The sequence below is a fragment of the Chrysochloris asiatica genome, unplaced genomic scaffold (genome assembly GCF_000296735.1).
Source record: "Chrysochloris asiatica unplaced genomic scaffold, ChrAsi1.0 scaffold00124, whole genome shotgun sequence".
NCBI classification, from domain to species: domain Eukaryota; kingdom Metazoa; phylum Chordata; class Mammalia; order Afrosoricida; family Chrysochloridae; genus Chrysochloris; species Chrysochloris asiatica.
The window spans coordinates 6910193-6930294 of NW_006408642.1; the positions used below are offsets into that span (position 1 = coordinate 6910193).

The 20102-nt window shown below is 36.3% G+C and overlaps 1 protein-coding gene across 1 annotated transcript in view; it reads left to right on the forward strand.

The window, feature by feature from the left end:
• SMARCC1 (SWI/SNF related, matrix associated, actin dependent regulator of chromatin, subfamily c, member 1) overlaps positions 1–20102 on the forward strand; it is a 207848-nt gene that overhangs the window by 119688 nt on the left and 68058 nt on the right. Inside the window, exons 14-19 of the mRNA XM_006868793.1 lie at positions 5163–5284; positions 9775–9846; positions 11258–11371; positions 12111–12264; positions 12963–13076; positions 18818–18877. Of these exons, the coding sequence (XP_006868855.1) occupies positions 5163–5284; positions 9775–9846; positions 11258–11371; positions 12111–12264; positions 12963–13076; positions 18818–18877 (636 nt within the window). The remainder of the gene's footprint in view (positions 1–5162; positions 5285–9774; positions 9847–11257; positions 11372–12110; positions 12265–12962; positions 13077–18817; positions 18878–20102) is intronic.

Here is a 20102-nt window from a genome sequence, read left to right on the forward strand (position 1 = left end):
TGGGGTGCCCACTAGCTCAGGCTCCCCTATAGTCACCAGAATGGAGGTGCACAGACAGCAAGGGACCAATGAACAGACTCCAAAAGAAAAGAATGTCCACACCTTCATCTCAGCGATTCTGCCAGGCGTCTGTGGCTGCTCCGATCCTTCCCCCACGTGGTCTCACCCAAGATGGCGGCTCCTGGCGCAGCCGAGCAGCCCGGACTAGAAAGCAATAGATTTCTTGCTTCTGCCACAGATTCCCCCAGCTGTGAGCCTTCCAACCTTCTAAGTATTCCTTTATATGCGGTTCAGAGTTCTGGGACCAGCCCCTGAACCTGCTTGGTCAGGTATTCTGTGTTGTTGTTGGCGGAGCTCTGTGCTATGCGTCCAGCCGATCCGCCATCTTGTTTGTTCTCTATATATTTTTTAAATCAAGATAAATAGTAATAAAGTATTTCATAGTTAAAGTTAGCCATTCCATAATCAAGCTGTTTTAGGAATATCAGGTATAATGGAGAAAACAAGAAATGATGCACATAGTTCAGTATCTATAGGGCTATGCCATGATTATCCTTAAAAAAAAAAAAAAAAAGTCTATGAAAAGTGTTGTGGGGAGGGGAGAAAAGAAATTTTGAAAATCAAGCTAGTGCTCACAGTTGAAGACTTCCGCTTCTCTTTAGCTAATTTTTGCATCCCATTTCACTCTATTTGAGTCAGTAGCTGGGCAAGGCTACCTTTTTGACTCCCTAAAGCACAGATAAAAGCCCTGCTGGGAATATGTCTTGGTTTAAACAGTTGATCGTAAGGATACTACTAGTTGACTTATCAATTTGCTGTTTTTTTCTCAAAAGACCTGGAAGCATCTTAACATTATTTCCCCCCTTTTGCCCATTCCAACCATGTTACAATTCCTGTATCCCAGTGCCCTGTTGTTCCAAGGTTGTGTATACATCATTATTTACCTTTGTCCCACTTAACCCATGCAAACCTAATTGCTTTCCCATCAGCTTTGTTCTTCCATTCCCTTCCCCCTTCTTGTTTATTGTCCCCCTCCCCAGCACCCAAACTATCCTGTGTCTAATCCTTGCCCTGTGCTCCACCTTCCCCTCCCTCCCTTCCCCCTACCCCCAGCATCATAATAACCAGAATCTACCCCTACCTCCACCCCCATCCCCGCTTTAGTATGGGTTCTTTTTCTTAGTCTTTTACCATAGTGGTCCTGTGAAGTATTACTCCTTTTGTGACTGACTGATTTCACTCAACATAATATCCTCAAGGTTCATCCATATTATGTGCTAGCTTACAGCTTCTTTGTTCTTCAGGGTAGCATAATATTCCATTGTGTGTATGTACCCAGTTTGTTTATCCATTCTTCAGCTGATGGGCACTTTAGCTGTCTCCATCTTTTTGCTGTTGTAAATACTGCTGCTATGAACATTGGTGCGCATATGTCTACTCGTGTTATGGCTCATGTGTCTTGTGGGTAAATGCCAAGTAGAAGAATTGCTAGATCATAAGGTATTTCTATTTTCACTCATCTGAGGAAACGCCATATTGCTTTTCAGAGAAGTTGGACCATTTTGCAGTCCCACCAGCAATGCAGGAGCGTCCCAGTCTTTCCACATCCCCGCCAGCATTTATTGTTCTTTAATTTTTTGATCTTTGCTGTTATGAGATGATATCTGTTTGTTGTTTTGATTTGCATCTCTCTAATGGTTAGTGATCATGAACATTTCTTCATGTTTGTTGGCTGGGTCTTGCTATACTGTACTGCTGGCCATCCAGGTCTCCAGCTGGGTTCATAGTGAGTGGCATATTGAATGTGGTCGGACTTAGATTCCAAATTCATTGCTGTTTTTACCCCCGTCTTCCCCTTATCAGTGACCAACGTGGTCACCAGCCAGAGCAAATGCCTGCTCATGTACTTCCCTTGAGTCTTAGTCTTAGAAGGGAGTTTGCTCTAAGTGGACCCGGTCACTTGCCTTGATGGCTCCTGGGCGAACAGCTCGCTTATTCTTATAGTACTCTATCAGACTGCCGTTATTGTTTCTGATTTTTCTTGGTGGTCTTTCTTCATGAAGTGTCTTCTTTTCTTCTATCTGCTCCAGGCTGGTGTACTTGTTCTTTCCAGTGGAAATGTCCCACCTCAGACAATTCTGGAGGGGCTTCTGGTTTCCACCTATGGTCATTCTGCAATGCAAAAGCTCCACAGACCACCTCTTTCACAGGGTAACTTAAGGTATCCAGTCAGTTATAGGCTGAAGACAAACTTAAATGCTTTCTATTATGATATTTCTTGCTATTCCTTTCTACCCCCCCTCACATGTCTGTTTCACAATGGTTGTTGTTGTTGTTAAGTACGGTGGAGTCAGTTCCAACTCATAGTGACACTGAGCAGGGTTTCCGAGGCTGCAAATCTTTATGGGAGCAGAAAGCCTCATCTTTCTCCCGTGCAACAGCTGGTAGTTTCGAACTTCCAACATTGAGGTTAGCCCGATTCATAACTGCTACACTTGCTGGTAGGCAAGGGAAACTAAGATTGAAAAGGCAGCCAAGCATCTTAACATCATTCCCCTTATTGAAACCATGCCACAATCCCTGTATCCTGAACCGCTGTTGTCCCAAGGTTGTGCATATATATCCTCATTTACCTGTGTCCCACTTGGCCCATGGGAACCTGCCTAACTGTTCCCCCATCTTGCCTTGTTCCATTCTCCTCCCCCTTCTGTGTATTGCAATCACCCCCGCCCCGCTCGGGCATGGCACTGGGCACCCAAACTATCTGATCCTGAGGGGCTCATCTCCAGGCACTATGTCTGACATTGTTCTGGTGCTTTTCATCATGTTTACGTATTCAATATTCTGTTGCTTACAGTGAGCCACTGCTATTCATCAGGTTTTCAGGTAGCCTTCTTCTTCTTAGGTGTAGTGTTTATCAAATTATTTCCAGATTCATATCTTTCTTAGCTGCCAAATAGTAATCAGAACTGACCAGTTTTCCATGTGTGTTCCCACACTCTGGACGAGCTGACCTTATCATTGATATTCTTTCCATTGCTACAGCCTTACTTGATGACCCATGTAGCGTTTTCATCGTTTTTTCTTAAGTGTTAAAGTTATCCACATCTTACATCACAATTTGACTGTAGAAACACACTGATAATTATGCTCGTTACCTGTTGATTTCAAGACAGTATTTTCTATTATTGAGAAATGCTCCATTTTATCATTTAGGCTGTCATTTTTTATAATTGCTAAATATAAGCTCTAATTTCCTCTTAAAACATCAGTATTATTTGGTAAAAATTGTCAGTTCTTTTTTTCCCTATTGAATATTAAGATTTGTTCCCTGTATTATATCATGTATTGTATCTGCATTATAGAAGTGAAATTATAATGTGATTTCCAATAAAAATATTTTGGTAAGCTCAAAAACATGTGGTCTTCAACTGAATTGTTCTTAATGGTTTTCTTTCTCTAAAAGTCATGCTTCTTTTGTCAAAGAACTCTTTGTAGAAAAAGGAATACTGCATTTGTAAAATGACACAATTTTTCAGCATAAATAGTATTGATTGGTAGTTAAAGAGTTCAAAATAAGATTCAAAAGAATTTACCTCCCAAATTTTATTAATTCAAGTACATGGTGACTTTAGAATCTGTGAATCAGTCCCTTGCCTAGTTTAACTTAAAAGGGTTAAAAATTGTTTTGCTGATTGCTTTCCCATTGTGATAACTAAAACCTGTGACTACCAATGTCTCCCCTCATGTGAGGTTTTACTTTCTAAAGTTGAAATGACCAGTCTTCAGCTGTTGTCTGAAAATATTTAAGTGTGTGCTTAAATTTGGCACCATCCAGCTCTAGGATACTGGAGCTGGCTTCCTCTTCTACTGGTGTGAGCATAGAAAACAGTTTGGTGAGTATGCTCTTCCAGTGTCCAATGGGTTAATGCTGACCTTCTGGGGCACCCAGGATACATAGTACATACAGAATTCAGTGTCATCTGCAGTTTCAGGTATCCACTGGGGTGCTGGAATGGATCATATTAAGATAGGGGAGAACAACTCATTGGCTTTCAGTAATTTCAATACCATTCTTACTGTGGTTTTCCTGAATCAAGGAAATCTTGTGTCCTAACTGAATTTGTGGGGTCCTGGTGTGGTGCTGTGGACTAATGCGCCAGACTGCAAGGTCGTTTGAACTACAAGGTTGGTGGTTCAAGCTCACCAGCTGCTCCTTGGAAACCCTATACAGGGTCAGTATGGGTTGGAATCGACTCGATAGCACTTAACAGCAACAATTGAATTTGTGAAAACTGTCTCAGAAATGCATTGACCAAACCAAACAAAAGTGTTAACCTAGAACCTAAGTATTTGGTAGCTTCTCTGATATAGAAAATAAGACCTGTTACTTTTGATATTGTTGTTAAGTGCCGTCGAGTCAGTACCCACCCATAATGACCTGTAAAGGGTTTCCTAGGAGCAGCTGGTGCGCTTGAACCACCGACCTTACATTTCAAATCGACTTTGTAGTCCAGTACATTAACCCACAGCGCAACACCAGGATTCCATTACTTTTGATATGAGTATTGTATTTATTTCAACAGTATTTTAGTAACAGTGTTTCCTTGGTGTGTATTCATTCTGTAAATTATTTTATATATTCATTGATCATAAAAAAGTAGTACTATATCCTCACCTCATAATATATAGTACAGGAAATTCCATTTCAATTAAATTAAAAGTAGAAATTAAATTATGGGGAAATGACAAGTATATAAAATTCTCTTTCATAATCGATAAGCATTTTTATGGAGCAAGAAACATTGTAAAGGTTGAGAGACTAAAAATATCAAAAAATTTATTTTATATAATAAACTTTTCTTGATAGAAATCTTTAACATGAAGGTAATGATAAAATTTTTGATACCTTTTCTAGATTCTTTAAAAATTATAATGTCATAAAATAACTTCCCTTGTAAGCACCCCTGCCCCTCCAAAGGACAACGCTTAAAGAAATTTAACTAGGAAACATACGCAGTGTGCACTCTGTGATCAGATTACGGATTTTGGTGAAAATTTTATAAAGGACATTTCTGATACTCTTGGATATATGTGCAAACCTTCCATAAATCAGAAATGCCATGTATCTCTACCTCTGAACTTTAGTTTCTTTCCTATAGGAAGATGAAGATCCTAGCAAAGGTGATCAGAGTCGGTCTGTTGACCCTGGTGAAGATAACGTGACAGAGCAGACCAATCACATTATAATTCCAAGCTATGCATCATGGTTTGATTATAATTGGTGAGTGGGCCATTCATATCTGTGAACATAGTAGTAAAATTTTCCTTGATAGATGTTCTGCCATTTTGCCATGTCAGTAATCGGTGTTATACTGTATAAAGGATGTATTCTTTCAAACTACCTAGGCTTCTAAACTAGATTTGTGTAGTAATTTAGGTGTCAAAAATTTTATAGCCTTGAGTCTATCTAATTTTCTTCCAGTTATGGCACAGACAAAATGTTTGAATATTGAATAATGATATAAACTGATGTGTATTATAAATTCTGAACTGTGAACCACAAGATTGGCAGTTTTAGCCCACTAGCCACTCTACTGGAGAAAGATTAGGCTTTCTATTCCTAAAAAGATTTAATGCTTCAGAAACTCTGTTAAGGATGGTAAATAACAACAGGAAGAATATATGATCTTAGAAACCTACATAATATGTGTAGAAAAAAGTAGATCTCATTACTCATAAATAACCACAGTTTAATAAGAAACACTTTAGCAGTGTTACTTTTTACAAATTTAAACCCCGAGCTGTGAAAAATTTCAATGAAACAGGTCTCTTTACCAACTTGTTACTGACCATCCATGCAGCAGTGTTGGACATATCTGGAGTCCTACGTAGCATTATTCCTTGTTTGTGAGTTGTGACTATATCCTGTTAGGCTGATTTTTGTTTTGGAGTTTTAAATATATATACCAGAATTTACGTCTCCAAATAAATGTTTCTCTAAAGTAATTTTATTCACGAGTTTGTGTACATTGCTATTACTTAAAATGGAAGGGTTTTATCTACAACAATTAGAAACAGACCAACAGAGGGAACCTATAGCCACCAAAAGAAAAGAAATAATAAAGGTTAGAGCAGAAATAAATGAGATAGAAATCAGGAAAACTATAGAAACAATCAACAGGACAAGAAGTTGGTTCTTTGAAAGGATTAACAAAATCGCCAGACCATTGGCAAACTTCACAAAAGAAAAGAAGGAGACGACACAAATAACACACATTAGAAACCACATGGGAGATGTCACAACGAACCAAAAGAAATCAAAAGGATAATAACAAAATACTATGAAGGAGTTGTACTCCAACAAAATTTGAAAACTTACAAGAGATGCATACATTTTTAGATAAAACACAACCTACCTAAACTTCCAGTGAGGCAGAAAACATGAACAGACCCATAACAAAAGAAGAAATTGATCAGGTCATCAAAAGACTCGCAACCAAAAAAAGTCCAGGCTCAGATGGCTTCACTGGTGAGTTCTATCAAACATTCAGGGAAGAGCTGTCACCAATTCTACTCAAATTATTCCAGAAGATAGAGGAGGATGGAAAACTTGCTAATACATTTTATGAAGCAAGCTTAACCCTCATAACAAAACCAGGGATGGACTTCACTAAGAAAGAAAATTATAGACCAATATCCCTCATGAACATAGATGTAAAAATTCTCAACAAAATCCTAGCCAACACACTCTAGCAACACATCAAAAAGATAAAACATCATGATCAAGTGGGATTCGTATCAGGGATGCAAGGATGCTTCAACATTAGAAAAACGATCAACGTTATCCACCATATAAAAAAGAAAAAAGAAAAGAACCACATGATCATATCTATTGATGGAGAAAAGGCATTTGACAAAATCCAGCATCCATTCCTGATAAAAACACTCAACAAATAGGAATTGAAGGAAAATTCCTCAACATAATTAATAAGAGCATATATACAAAACCAACAGCCTACATTACTCTCAGTGGAGACAAACTGAAAGCCTTCCCTCTGCGAATAGGAACCAGACAAGTATGCCCTTAGTCACCACTCCTATTCAATATTGTGCTGAAAGTCTTAACAAGAGGTATACAGCAAGACAGGGAAATTAAAGGCATCCAAATTGGCAAATAGTAAGTAAAACTCTTCTCTGTTTGCAGACGAAATGATCCTATACATAGAAAACCCCAAAGATTCAGTAAAAAAAAAAAAAAGCTACTAGAACTCACTGAAAGAGTCAGCAAAGTGGCAGCATATAAGCTCAACATACAAATATCAGTTGGATTCCTCTGTACCAAAATTGAAGGGTTCTTCTTGGCCTTGCTACCTGTTCTTTATAATGTTGCTGTAACGTGCTGTTGAATCAGTTCTGACTCATAGGGTTTCCAAGGAGCAGCTAGTGGGTTGAACAGCTGACCTTGTGGTTCTTAGTCCAGTGCTCTTCCTACAGTGCTACACCAAGGGTCTATTCTTTATAATAATGCATTACTATTTTCTAAGGATAGATCTGATTTTTATTTATGTACCTTTAAGATTCTACAATCTAATAAAATATACATGTATCATTTCTTTATACCTTAAGTCTAGTAGCAATATTGCAAAGTTACCATTGTTATTTTCTAAATGTTAAAAATTATCAGTATGGAAGAGAAGGTAAAAATAGAAATGGGGAACCCAGTGAGGAAGTGATTAAGAGTCCTTTTTTTCCGCATTGGTGGGATTGCAACCAATGTCACAAAACTAACTATTTAGATTTCTGAGTGGGAGACTAATTTGCTCTATAAACTTTAACCCACACCACACACACACAAAATTTTTTTAAATAAAATCAATATGATCTTAATAAAAGCCTATCTCTTAAATTAGAAACAAAACATTCACTGCACACTGTTTTAAGGGCATGTTGTTGTTAAGTGCTTTCGAGTCAGTTCCGACCCATAGTGACCCCTCTATAGGGCTTCCAAGGGGCACCTGGTGGGTTTGAACTTCAGACCTTGCAATTCAACCTGAACTTGTAGTCCACCACATTATTCAAGCTGACCTTATAGTCCAGCACAACTCCACACCTGTAAAACTGATTATTATAAATTTGTTGTCTTTGCCTGGTTACCATTACTTCATCACTATGTTGCCACACAATCCTACTTTGATTCTTGTTAGCCAATATCCAAAGAATTCTTCTGAGCATGTGATTCATAATCTTATCATCATCGGTTACAACGATAAAGCAAAAAAGTCTTGTTATAGGAATGTTGTTGTTGTTAGGTGCCATCCAGTCAGCACCAACTCATAGCGACCTTAAGCACAGCAGAACAAAATGATGTCCGATTCTGGGCCAGCCTCACTACTGGTGCCACGCTTGAGTCCATCGATGCTGTCACCTGGCCAATCCATCTCGTTGGGGGTCTTCCTCTTTTTCTCTGACCCTCTACCTTACCAAACATGATATCCTTCTCCAGCAACTGTTCCCTCCTGACAATATGTCCAAAGAGAGACGAAGTTTGGCCATCTTGGCCTCTAAGGAGCACTCTGGCTGTACTTCTTCCAAAACGGATCTGTTGGTTCTTTTGGCAGCCCATGGGATTTTTAGTATTCTCCTCTAACACCATAACTCAAGGGCATCAATTCTTCTACAGTCTTCCTTATTCACTGTACAGCTCTCGCATGCATATGAGGTTATTGAAAGTACCATGGCTTGAGTCAGGCGCACCTTAGTCCTAAAGTTGACATCTTTGCTCTTCAACACTTTATAAAGGTCCTGTGCAGCATATCCGCCTAACGCAATACGTCATCTGATCTCTTGACTGCTGCTTCCTGTGAGTATTGATAGTTGACCCAAGAAGAATGTAGTCCTTGAAAACTTCAATCTTTTCTCCGTTGATAAGAATGTTGTCTATTGGTCCAGTGGTGAGGATTTTTGTTTTCTTGATAGTGACATGTAATCCATACGGAGGGCTGTACTCTTTGATCTTCATCAATAAATGTTTTAAGTCCTCTTCACTTTCAGTAAGCAAGGTTATATCATCTGCATATATATAGCAGGTTGTTCATGAGTCTTCTTCCAATCCTGATGCCACGTTTTTCTTCATAGAACCCAGCTTCTCGTATTATTTGCTCAGCATACAGGTTGAATAAGTATGGTGTAAGAATACAACCTTGTCGCACACCTTTCTTAATTTTAAAACATTCAGTGTTTCCATGCTCTGTTCAAATAATTGCCTCTTGGTCCAGGTCCAGATTCCTCATGAGTACAATTAAGTGTTCCGGAATACTCATACTTCACAATGTTGTCCATAGCTTGTCATGATCCACACAATCGAAAGCCTTTGCGTAGTCAGTAAAGCACAGGTAAACATCTTTCTGATATTTTCTGCTTTCAGCCAAGATCCATCAGACATCAGCAATGATATTCTTAATTGCACGGCCTCTTCTGAATCTGGCTTGAACCTCTGGAAGTTCTCTATCAATGTATGATTATGTACGAATAGCAGAGAAATACTGTTATAGGAATACATAACCTATAATAACTACTGGAGATGAAAAAGGGAAAGCTTAGTTTCTGTAACTTTAATTATATGCTGTTAATTCAAAAGGGTTTGTGAAAGTTCATTAGTTTTTGACAAGTAGTGCTCAGCTTTTTTATTTGTTAGATTTACTTTGAAATTAAACTCATTTTAAATATTAAACTATTCTTTTTCCTGAAGACTGCCAATTTCTTTTCTTTTAGTATTCATGTGATTGAACGCCGTGCTCTTCCTGAGTTTTTCAATGGGAAAAATAAATCCAAGACTCCAGAAATGTGAGTGAAGTATAAAGATATAATTTCAATACTATTATATACTTCAGCGATATCAGTGTTCAGAATGTGTATGTATATATGTGTGTGTTGGTATTAGTACTGTTGAGTTATTGATTCTTATTTAAGTTAAAACAGTGTTCATATCTCAGTTGCACAGCCTTCTTGCTTCAAAAGAAATAGTTTCTGTTGTCTTCCTCCTAAATCTTGAATGGCATGTGTGTTGGCTTACTCTCTAATATTATTAAAGATTGAATTTGGTAAAGGGTATTTGCTAAAATGAGTTCAGTTTCTTCTAAGCCCTCCCAAGTTTTTTGTCTATATTTGTTATGGATTGTATATAGGTATAAATATAGAAGAAAATAGAACCTTTAATGACTACATGTGATAATTGTTGTTAAGTGCTGCTGGTGGAGTCTGTTCTGACTCATAGCGACCCTCTATAGGGTTTCTGAGGAGCAGCTGGTGAATTTGACCCACTGACCTTGCTATTCAAACAACATTGCAGTCTGTTGCATAGAATTGCATGTAATGTGATCTTAACTATGGAATACATTGTTATGCTAGCACTGGAAATAGAAAAACATTTATTTGGAAGGAGAAAGTGTGCTAGAAAGTTTTACTAGAGATCACTTTCTTAATCTTTTGTGGTGAACATGCTTAGGTACATTGTGGAATCTGTTGTAACTCATCATATATTCTTGTTTTATGTATGAGTTCAACCTCACTGATTCTAAATTATTCCCCAGTTGGGAACCTATTAAAAATGGGTGCCAGAAGATATACAACATTGTACAAATAGCCATTATTAGAGCCATATCTGTGTTTTGCTTTAAGGAATTGTATAGAAATGAGATGGAGTAGAAGTTGGGAGTATGGATTCCAGAATTGCTCTTGGTTGTTAAAAAATCTGTCACCACACTGTGCTTCTGTATCCTCATCTGGAAATGAAATGTTAATCTGTCTTACCTAATAGGATGATTTATGAAGTGTATATGAATACTATATGGAAAGCATTTTGAAAAATTCTTAGATGAGTACAAAGTAAATACTGTATATACAAGGTAGTTGTGGAAATAGCCGTTTGTTAATTTCAAAGTCTTAATTAAGGTAACCAAGGATTTATCCATTATCTTCTGTGATCAAGTTTCTAGTGTATTTTTTTCACATTCAGCTTTTCTCAGATAACTCTTTTATTTTTTGTTATTAAACATAAACAGGGTATTTTTGTTTGTTTACTGTTTCTCTTTACATATTTAGGCTCTTGCCCTAAGTTTTACTTATGATCATGAGTACAATATCAATGCTCTTTGTTGGACTGTTGTCTAAAATTTTTGCTGTATTTTGTTTAGAAAAATCTAAAGATATTTAGCACTATGATTTATTGTTTCTTATTTTTCCTGATGCTTTTTAGATACCTGGCATATCGAAATTTCATGATTGATACTTATCGTCTAAATCCCCAAGAGTATTTAACCAGCACTGCCTGTCGGAGGAACTTGACTGGAGATGTGTGTGCTGTGATGAGGTTAAATGCCTGTTTCTTTTCTCAGACATGTTGCTAATTGACAGCTAATGTTGGACTTATTAAACAAAAAGCATCCATTTTAAACAATCACTTAAATCTTACATCTTTCCTGTAAGAGTTGAATATTTTCAATGCCTTACCATTTTTTCTTAAGTTTTTAAATTTATATCTTGTATTGTATTTTTTGTTGTTGTTGTTTTTAAGTGCCGTGGAGGTGCATCCTGACCCATATTGATCTTGTATAGTGTTTTCAGGATTAGCTGGTGAGCTTGAACTGCAGATCTTGCAATTAAAACCAACCTTGCGGTCAATGCATTAACCACAGCACCACACAGGGACCTTATAAAATCACCATGGATAAAGGGTGGGCTGAGACAAGGGGTAAATTAATTCCGTGCCATAGATTTGTCTAAAGAACAAAACAAAATGTGAGTCTCAGTGAAGTTAGAGGTTATTTGTTAGTTCTTTCTCTTTGAGTGAAAAATCAACATGTATTTTTTAATTTCTGTCGCTAAGACAATTATGCTTTATTTGTTTTTTGGGTGTGTATTAGAACATTGTATTGAACTTGTAGAAAATATCCCTTATAAATTAAAGCTAAAATTGAAAGGTAGTTTGTAGTAGTTTACATCCTATAGGAAACAAGTTTACCTTTATCTTTTGTTTTTTAATGTGTTTTGATTATGAAGGATATGAGATAAGTTTGATAGATTTTAACTTTCAAAACTTCACTCTTTAGGGTCCATGCCTTTTTAGAGCAATGGGGGCTTGTCAATTATCAAGTAGATCCTGAAAGTCGACCCATGGCAATGGGACCTCCTCCTACTCCTCATTTCAATGTGTTAGCTGATACTCCGTCTGGTCTTGTGCCTCTTCACCTTCGATCACCTCAGGTAAACTATTGCTTCATTTTCTTCAGGCCATGATAGTCATGGTTGTTTAGTGTCGTCAAGTTGGTTCCCACTATACCTGACATTTCTTGCATTACTTAGGAGTCATTATTATTAGATGTGCTATTTCATAGCTGATTCTTTTTTTAATCTACAGGAAATTTTTGCATCCCTAAGAATAGTGATTAATGTAAAATCATTTACCTACCCAGAATTCTGTGCCTTTGCCTATCAAATTATGTAGATTATTTTATTCTGTATCTCTCTTTGTATCTTCAGGAGGTAGTACTTGAAAGTATATTATACTTTTTTCCATTCCTTCAACCTACATCCTGGGAATAAAATTAATTTATAACTTTATCTGTTATTTGGAAGGAAGACCTTAATATGCACATTCTTGTGAAGATTATTACATCAAAGCATTAAATTAGGAAGATACTGACACCTAATAGAAAATGAAAAATATCTGTAATTCTCCTCATTGTGGAATGAAGATTATATTAAAATTTTTTGTCTGTAACTGAAGTGAGACACAAGAATGGTTATTGCATGTTCAATTTTTGTTACAAGTGTGGCTTGTAGTTCTGATTACAAAGCTGCAATTGTTTACATTCCTGTTTTAAATAATTCTTTTTTTAAAATGACATCCCCTTGACTTTGTATAGGTTAATACAGCCATATATCATTTATCTGACTCATAGATCCCTGCTGCTCAGCAGATGTTAAATTTTCCTGAGAAGAACAAGGAAAAACCAATTGATTTACAAAACTTTGGTCTTCGTACTGACATTTACTCTAAGAAAACCTTAGCAAAGGTAAGCATTTTTACCTAGACCCTCAAAAACTAAATTCAACATAATACTTTATTCCTGTTCTTTCTAGTAAGTATCCATTTCCATAAGAAGCCATGGAGGGAAGGACAAGAGCTTCCTGTTCATTTCTGTCTTACTTCGGAATTTCCTGAAATAAAAATCATTCATCTTTTTTCTTTAATATGGTTAGAAACTAGGTACTTTATTATGTTTTTGTTGTTGCTAAGTGTCGTCAAGTGGGTTCCAACTCATAGCGACCAACTCACACAGGGTTTTCTAGGCTGCACAGTGACTTTGCACCGCCAAGCTTCTGGTTCAACCCAACCTTGCGGTTGAGTGCTTGTACTACAGCTCCATACCAGGACTCCTCGCTTTATATGAACTGTAGCATATTAAAATAGAGGAAAAATGGAGAATTGCAAAAGAATTCATTGAAATGTATCCAAAGAATCAAGTATTTTAGATCTGAAAAATATATCTGAAATGAACTCATATTAGAAGATACAATTAGAGAACTTGAAAGACAGGTTACTAGATATACTGAAACTTAACCACCTAGAGAAAAAGAAATGGGAGGCAAAGGAGGGAACAAAGAATAAAAGAAGGCACATGAGCTATATTCAGAATAATTAATATTTATAATTAGAGTCCCACAAGAAGAGAAAGAATGGGTCAAAAGAAATGTTTAGAGATGAAATGACTGAAAAACTTTCAGAACTCATAATAAAGCTAACTCAAAGATAAGAGGATGAGCTATTCCACATTTGGATAGAGAAAACCATTCTCATACACGGTATGCTTAAAGGGCTAAAAGCAGCCGAAAGTCAGTGGGCGGGTTGGTGATTGAGGATTTATTAAAAGGACGAATAATATAAAGGAAGGATACATTTTCAACAGAAATGATGGAAACCAGAGTACATTGTTAAGTGCTTTTGAGTCGATTCTGACCCATAGCAACCTTGTATTGGGTTTCCAAGAGGGCTGGTAAGCTTGAACCACCGACCTTGCTATTCAGACAACTTTGCAGTTTAGTACATTAATGCACAGTGCCACACCGACATTGTAGTAGTAACATCTTTAGAGATAAAAAAAAATCTCTCACATTGGAAATTGTTGTCTTATGGACATAACTTGCAAAATTGAACGTCTAGTAAGCTTCAAGTATCACAACAATTGGGAAGATGGTACAGGAATGGTCACTATTTCCTTCTGTTATACATGAGTTCACTATGTGTCAGAACCAACTTGATGACACCTAGCAACAACAAATGAAAATGCCTCTCAAAATTGAGGAAGTAGTCATGATGCACCTTCTGATAAAAAATTATACTTTCTATGCAAAAGGTAATTCAGTTTTTTACTAGATCACACTATAAAAAAACTAAAGTATGAAGTGAAATTTTTACTGATATTAGCACATGTATATGAGAAGGAATCAAGAAGACAGAAAAGACTAACTTGTGGTTAAATGCAAAAGAATATTGAGTGTTTAGAGAAATATAATCGTGGGAAGTGTGTTTAACATGTAGAAATGACAAAAACGGTGCAAAGATGGAGGTGAGATTATGTTAAACTATTACCAGGTACTGGCATTATTTAAGAAATTTTATAAAATAATAATTCAGGGAAAACTATTAATATTTTAAAGAATACTAAGTCCTGGTATGGCATTGTGGATTAATGTTGCCAGATTGCAAACCTGTTTGAACTGCAGAGTCAGTGGTTCAAGCTCACCAGTCACTCCGCGAAAAACCTATACAGGGTCGCTATGGATCAGAACTGACTCAGTTCGACATCACTTCACAACGAGGAAGGACTTGAACTATGCAAAATAAAAAGTACCAGGAAGGTACTTAAATGTGTTTCAATATAAAAGAAATTTTTTTGGCTTTTTATAGTCCTTTAAAAAGATTGACTATTTAAAACAAAAATTATAACTGTATTTTTAGATTTATAGTATGTTGACATTAAGACCAAAAGTAGTTCAAAGTATAGGAGGTGGAAATGAAAGTGTAATTATGATTCTTGGATTGTCATGAAATGCTAAATATTATTTCAAGGTTAAAGATGAGAGATGAGTATTTTAAGTCTTGGAGCAACTAATAATAAAAGGTAAAGCTGATAAGTCAATAATAGCAATTTAATAGAGTGACTTTTTTTATTGAAAGGAAAAAAAGAGTAGAAATAACTGAAGAGAATGGAGAAAGTCAAGGTGAAAACATGAAACGGTGAAAAGATTGTAAAAGTTGAAGACTAATAGCAAATGAGCCCTCATGTAGTACTGTAGGATAAGCACTGAGGAAGCCATCAAACCCACCAATTATTTTTAGAAACCCTAATAAGGTTGCTGTGAGTTGGAACCCACATATTGACACACAACTATAACGTTTTGTTAGACTTAATCATATTAATTATGAGTGTATGTCAAAAAGTATTAATTCAAAATTATAGAAACTGTTATTGAAAAAATATATCAAATTAGGGACTTGTTTGTTAACAGATTTCTGTCTAGGTTATTATGATTTACATTACTTCACAATGGCAGTTCTCATCTGTAAGGAACTCAATGCATGTTCCTTTGAACCAAAAGCTGCTCAGAAATATGAAAAGATCAGTTTAAAAGGATTGAAAGCACATAAAGCACATTCTTGATCTGAACTGTAAACCAGTAATAGGAATTTACGTGAAAAAAATCAAGTATTTGGAAATTAAACTTCTAAATAATTCAGGATTCATGGAAGAATAAACATCAGATGCAATTAGAACATATTTTAAATGGTAAGAAAATGAAACCACAGCATATCGATGTTTTTAGGTACCACTAAGCCTGTACTTTGAAGGAAATTCATAGCTTCTAATTATTAAAAATGGAAAACATTCTTATATCAACCATCTTAGTTTCCATTTCGCTAATGTAGTAAACGAATAGACTCAAAATGAGTAGAAGGAAGTATGAGGATAAGTACAAAATAAATGAAAAACAATAGAGAAAATTAATAAAATAAAGAGATGGGTTTTGGAAAGTAAAAATGCTGCTGCCTTTCCTGAGCTAGTTATCAACAGGTGTCCAGTAAATGCTGTCTACGTTTAGAATTTGATAAATCTTCCCTGTCTTTAGATTTTGCTTCTTCAAAATCTAGATGAAATGCTAACAAAGTTAATTCCTCTTTGGATTCCAAATCTCATTAGCACCTTTGGTTGTCTTAATATAATTCTCATGGGATTATACCAATAAAATCATGAGTTTGAGCTCTATGAATATTTTCGTTCTCATACAACCATACTTTAGGAATAACTCAGCAGTGCTTATATTCCTTTTTATTTTTTAGTTAAATGAGCAAATATTTTAGAATCCTATGGATAAATGCCATAGAGTCCATAGAAAATCATAGTTTAATATTTTACTGGCAGTGTATAGTATATGTGTACATGGCATCATCTAAATTGAGAACTTTTTTTTTCCTTAAATGTTTTATTGTGAATTATGTGATAGTTTTACATTCATTCTGTCGTATATCGTCTTATTGCCATGGTTACAATCCCCTCCATGCATCATCAACCAACCAGAGGGTATACCCTGCAATCCTTCCCCCGTACCCCCCAGGACTTTAGCACACAATCGCTCCCCCTCTCTTGATCTAAAGTCTCCAGCTACTCCATTGCTCCACGTCATCATCTCTGGCTCCATTTCAGGCATCACTGCTTCTCTGGGTAGGTCCTAGGGACCTCCACTCCTAGACTGAAAAAGTTAATCACTCCATTCCTTGCTGTAAAACGTCTACCTTTACATTTCCGACCCTGACAGTCAGTCCTGATAACAATTATTCACTACTGTATCACACGAGACCCGTCTGCATTTTACTGCATCAGCTCCACCTAGACAGACTGAATACTACTCACTGGAGATTCTACCTTCCTCCAGGCCCTCTGGATCTAGGTTCCCTCTTGAAAGCTTGTAAGCCATTCACTTCTTGCCTTTGTAGCCCCCAACCCCCATTTTGGGTAGCCAATGTCCAAGTTGCCCATCCCTGTGTACTCTGTGTGTGGAGGGAGTGGGAATGATTCTTGCTGTAAGGACTTGTTCCCTCTTTTGAGCTACTGCTTCCATAGGTGTAGGTCAAGTTCATTAAATTGTATGAGAATACTTTTTTTTTTTTTCTTTCTTTCCTCTTTTTACTTCTGGTTGAGCCAGGATAAGTGGGTATTACCTGCAAGTGTGGGTGTTTAAATTGAGAACTTTTAATGGCACAGCTTTCTCTTCATTTATTAAATTGTCTTCAGAAGTACAGTTGATGTGGAAAGGAATATTATGTTAGAACATATTTGTGCTATATTTGCTCTGTTAATTGTTTTAATACACGTAGTATTCAATGACATTGGTAATACCCTTCACACTATTTTCTTTCTAATTTTTTCACTTTCATTACCTGAGTTGAGTAACTTATCTATCTGGTTCCATATGGATAGAGTTTTAAAAGAGCAATGTTTTCACGGATTACGTTCTTCACGTTTTTAACTATTTACTTTGAAAGGTGACTTCAGGTATTAGTTTACCCTAAGGAATAAAGAGTTTATCAGGACAGTAGTCCCACATATTTCTCCAGTCTTAATTGAGAACATATATTTTGTATAAATAGCATAACTAGAAGCTCTGGTGGTACATTGGTTAAGCATTTGGCTGTTCATTGGAAGGTTGGTGGTTCAAAACCAGCAACAGCTTTGTAGGAGAAAGATGTAACAGTCTTCTTCCACAAAGATTACTCTAGGGAGCAGTTCTTCTCTGCCCTTGTGGGTCACTGTGAGTGGCAGCAGGTGGGGTTTTGTTGTTGTACTGCTAAAGAATATGAAGCATAGTACACATCAAGTTCTCTGAACATCTATGAAAGGGACAAGGTAAGCAAATTAAGTACAAATCAATTGACGGTTACAATTTTTACACTATACAAATTTTAATATCACATATTTTCTGAATTATCATATACACGAGAGACACACAGGAGAGATGATTTGGAAATACAAGAATTTTTTGCGCCCCAACATGATATGTAGATTATGATGGTAACATAAAAAAAGAATACACCAGTTACCCTCCATTTGCTTGTGACTTAGAATGATACCACATATGTCAGATTAGAAACTGTGGTCCTGAGGGTTTTCAGTAGCTGATTTGTTGGAATTAAATTGCCAGACCTTTTGAGGCACCTTGGGTGGATTCAGGTCTTCCAGTTAGCAGCCGAGCATTTACGCGCATGTCCACCTAGGGAGGTCTAAGATGTGGGGATTGTTTTAATCAAGAGATGTTAAAAATGACATAATATGGACTTGATAGAATTGAAAGCAGTAAGCCATCATAGTTCTTTAAATGACATATATTGTGTTTTTGAATGTATGAAAAAGCATTCTTAAGTTATTAATTATAACATGAAGTTGTAATTAGTTTAAAACATAGTATATTTGTAATATTATAGCTAATTCATGGTATGTATTTCAACATTTGCTCATAAATTATGTTAAGATACTGGAAGTAATATATATATTAAATAGTTCATAAGTCCTTTATATTTACAATGAAAGAGTCTTCTTGCAAATTAAAGTTCCATAAGTTCTTTCACATCTATAATTCAGGGTTTAGACTTTGTTGATTTTCTTGAAATACTCAGCTGACCTCAGAAACAAATCAGACCAAGTCTTATCTTCTTCAGCCTTTAAGGCTAAGTGAATAATTACTGATACTCTTTTTTCAGAGTAAAGGTGCTAGTGCTGGGAGAGAGTGGACTGAACAGGAAACCCTTCTTCTCCTTGAGGTATGTAATTAACAGCTGAGCCCTTTTATCCATATTTGACATTGGTGATTAGTGCCTGTGATCAGAAGTTTTGAAATGCCTGTGGAATTATGTTGAAAGTTTTTGATCTACTTGATAAATGTTTGGGTGACACTTGTTCTCAAGTATTTCATGATACAGGTTACACAGTTATAAGAGAAGATCACTTCTGAATTATGTTCTTTATTGGCCTGGGATTGTTTGCTTTTCCTGTTTCTTTGACCAATTGCCAACTTGTGAAAAAATACTGGACCTTTCATAAAATAGTCTAAGTTGGAAACTTCTCACTAGAATTTTAGAAAAGAGCTTGAGATTCAGGGCCCTCATTCCCATATAACAATAATTTAGTGGCCCTGAATTTCCCTTTGAAGTAGGACATGTCTTTGTATTTTGGCTTTATAAAATTACTGTTCAGTCATTAAAAAAAACCTATCATTTTGAATTGAATGAAAGTTTACAGAGCAGATCATCATTTTTAGATTCAGCATATCCTATGTTTGTTTTTTCTCAGTGATTGCAAGCCCTTCAATGTAGCATCAGTTCTATTTCCTCTTGTGTTTCTGGTTTCCATTTCCCATTTGCCACACTTAAAATTTTTTTTTCCTAAGGTGAATACTGTCTTTTTAATCTTAAATGGTTGACTATTCTAAGTGAGTACCCTACTAAATAGTATTCCCTCTATATTCGTATCTGTGTCTTGGTTAAAAATTGATCCAGGTTGGGGACGTTAAACACAGAGAGGGAGAGAGGGACTATGTGCTGATGACTGGGGGAAGGTTTGTAGTGTACACCCTTTGGTTGGGTGATGATGCATGGAGGATTGTAATCGTAGCAATGAAACAATATACGATAGGTTGAATGTAAAACTAATGTTCTCCCATGTAAACTATCACATAATTCACAATAAGACAGTAAAAAGAAAAATTCCAAAAAAAAATTGATCCAGGGGTTAAGTTCATTTATCACTCTACAGTTATTTTAATGCTGATGTGAATTTGAATATACAACTTCAATAATTTCCTAAAAAGACTTCAGAGAAGAATATGATGATATTTGCCACTTAAAACAATATTTTGAGGAATAAACAAGATGGCGGATCGGGTGGAAGCGCAGTGAGTAGCTCTGCTGGCAACAACACAGAATACAGGACCAAGCAGGCTCAGGGGATGGTCCCAGAACTCTGAACCACACATAAAGGAATATTTAG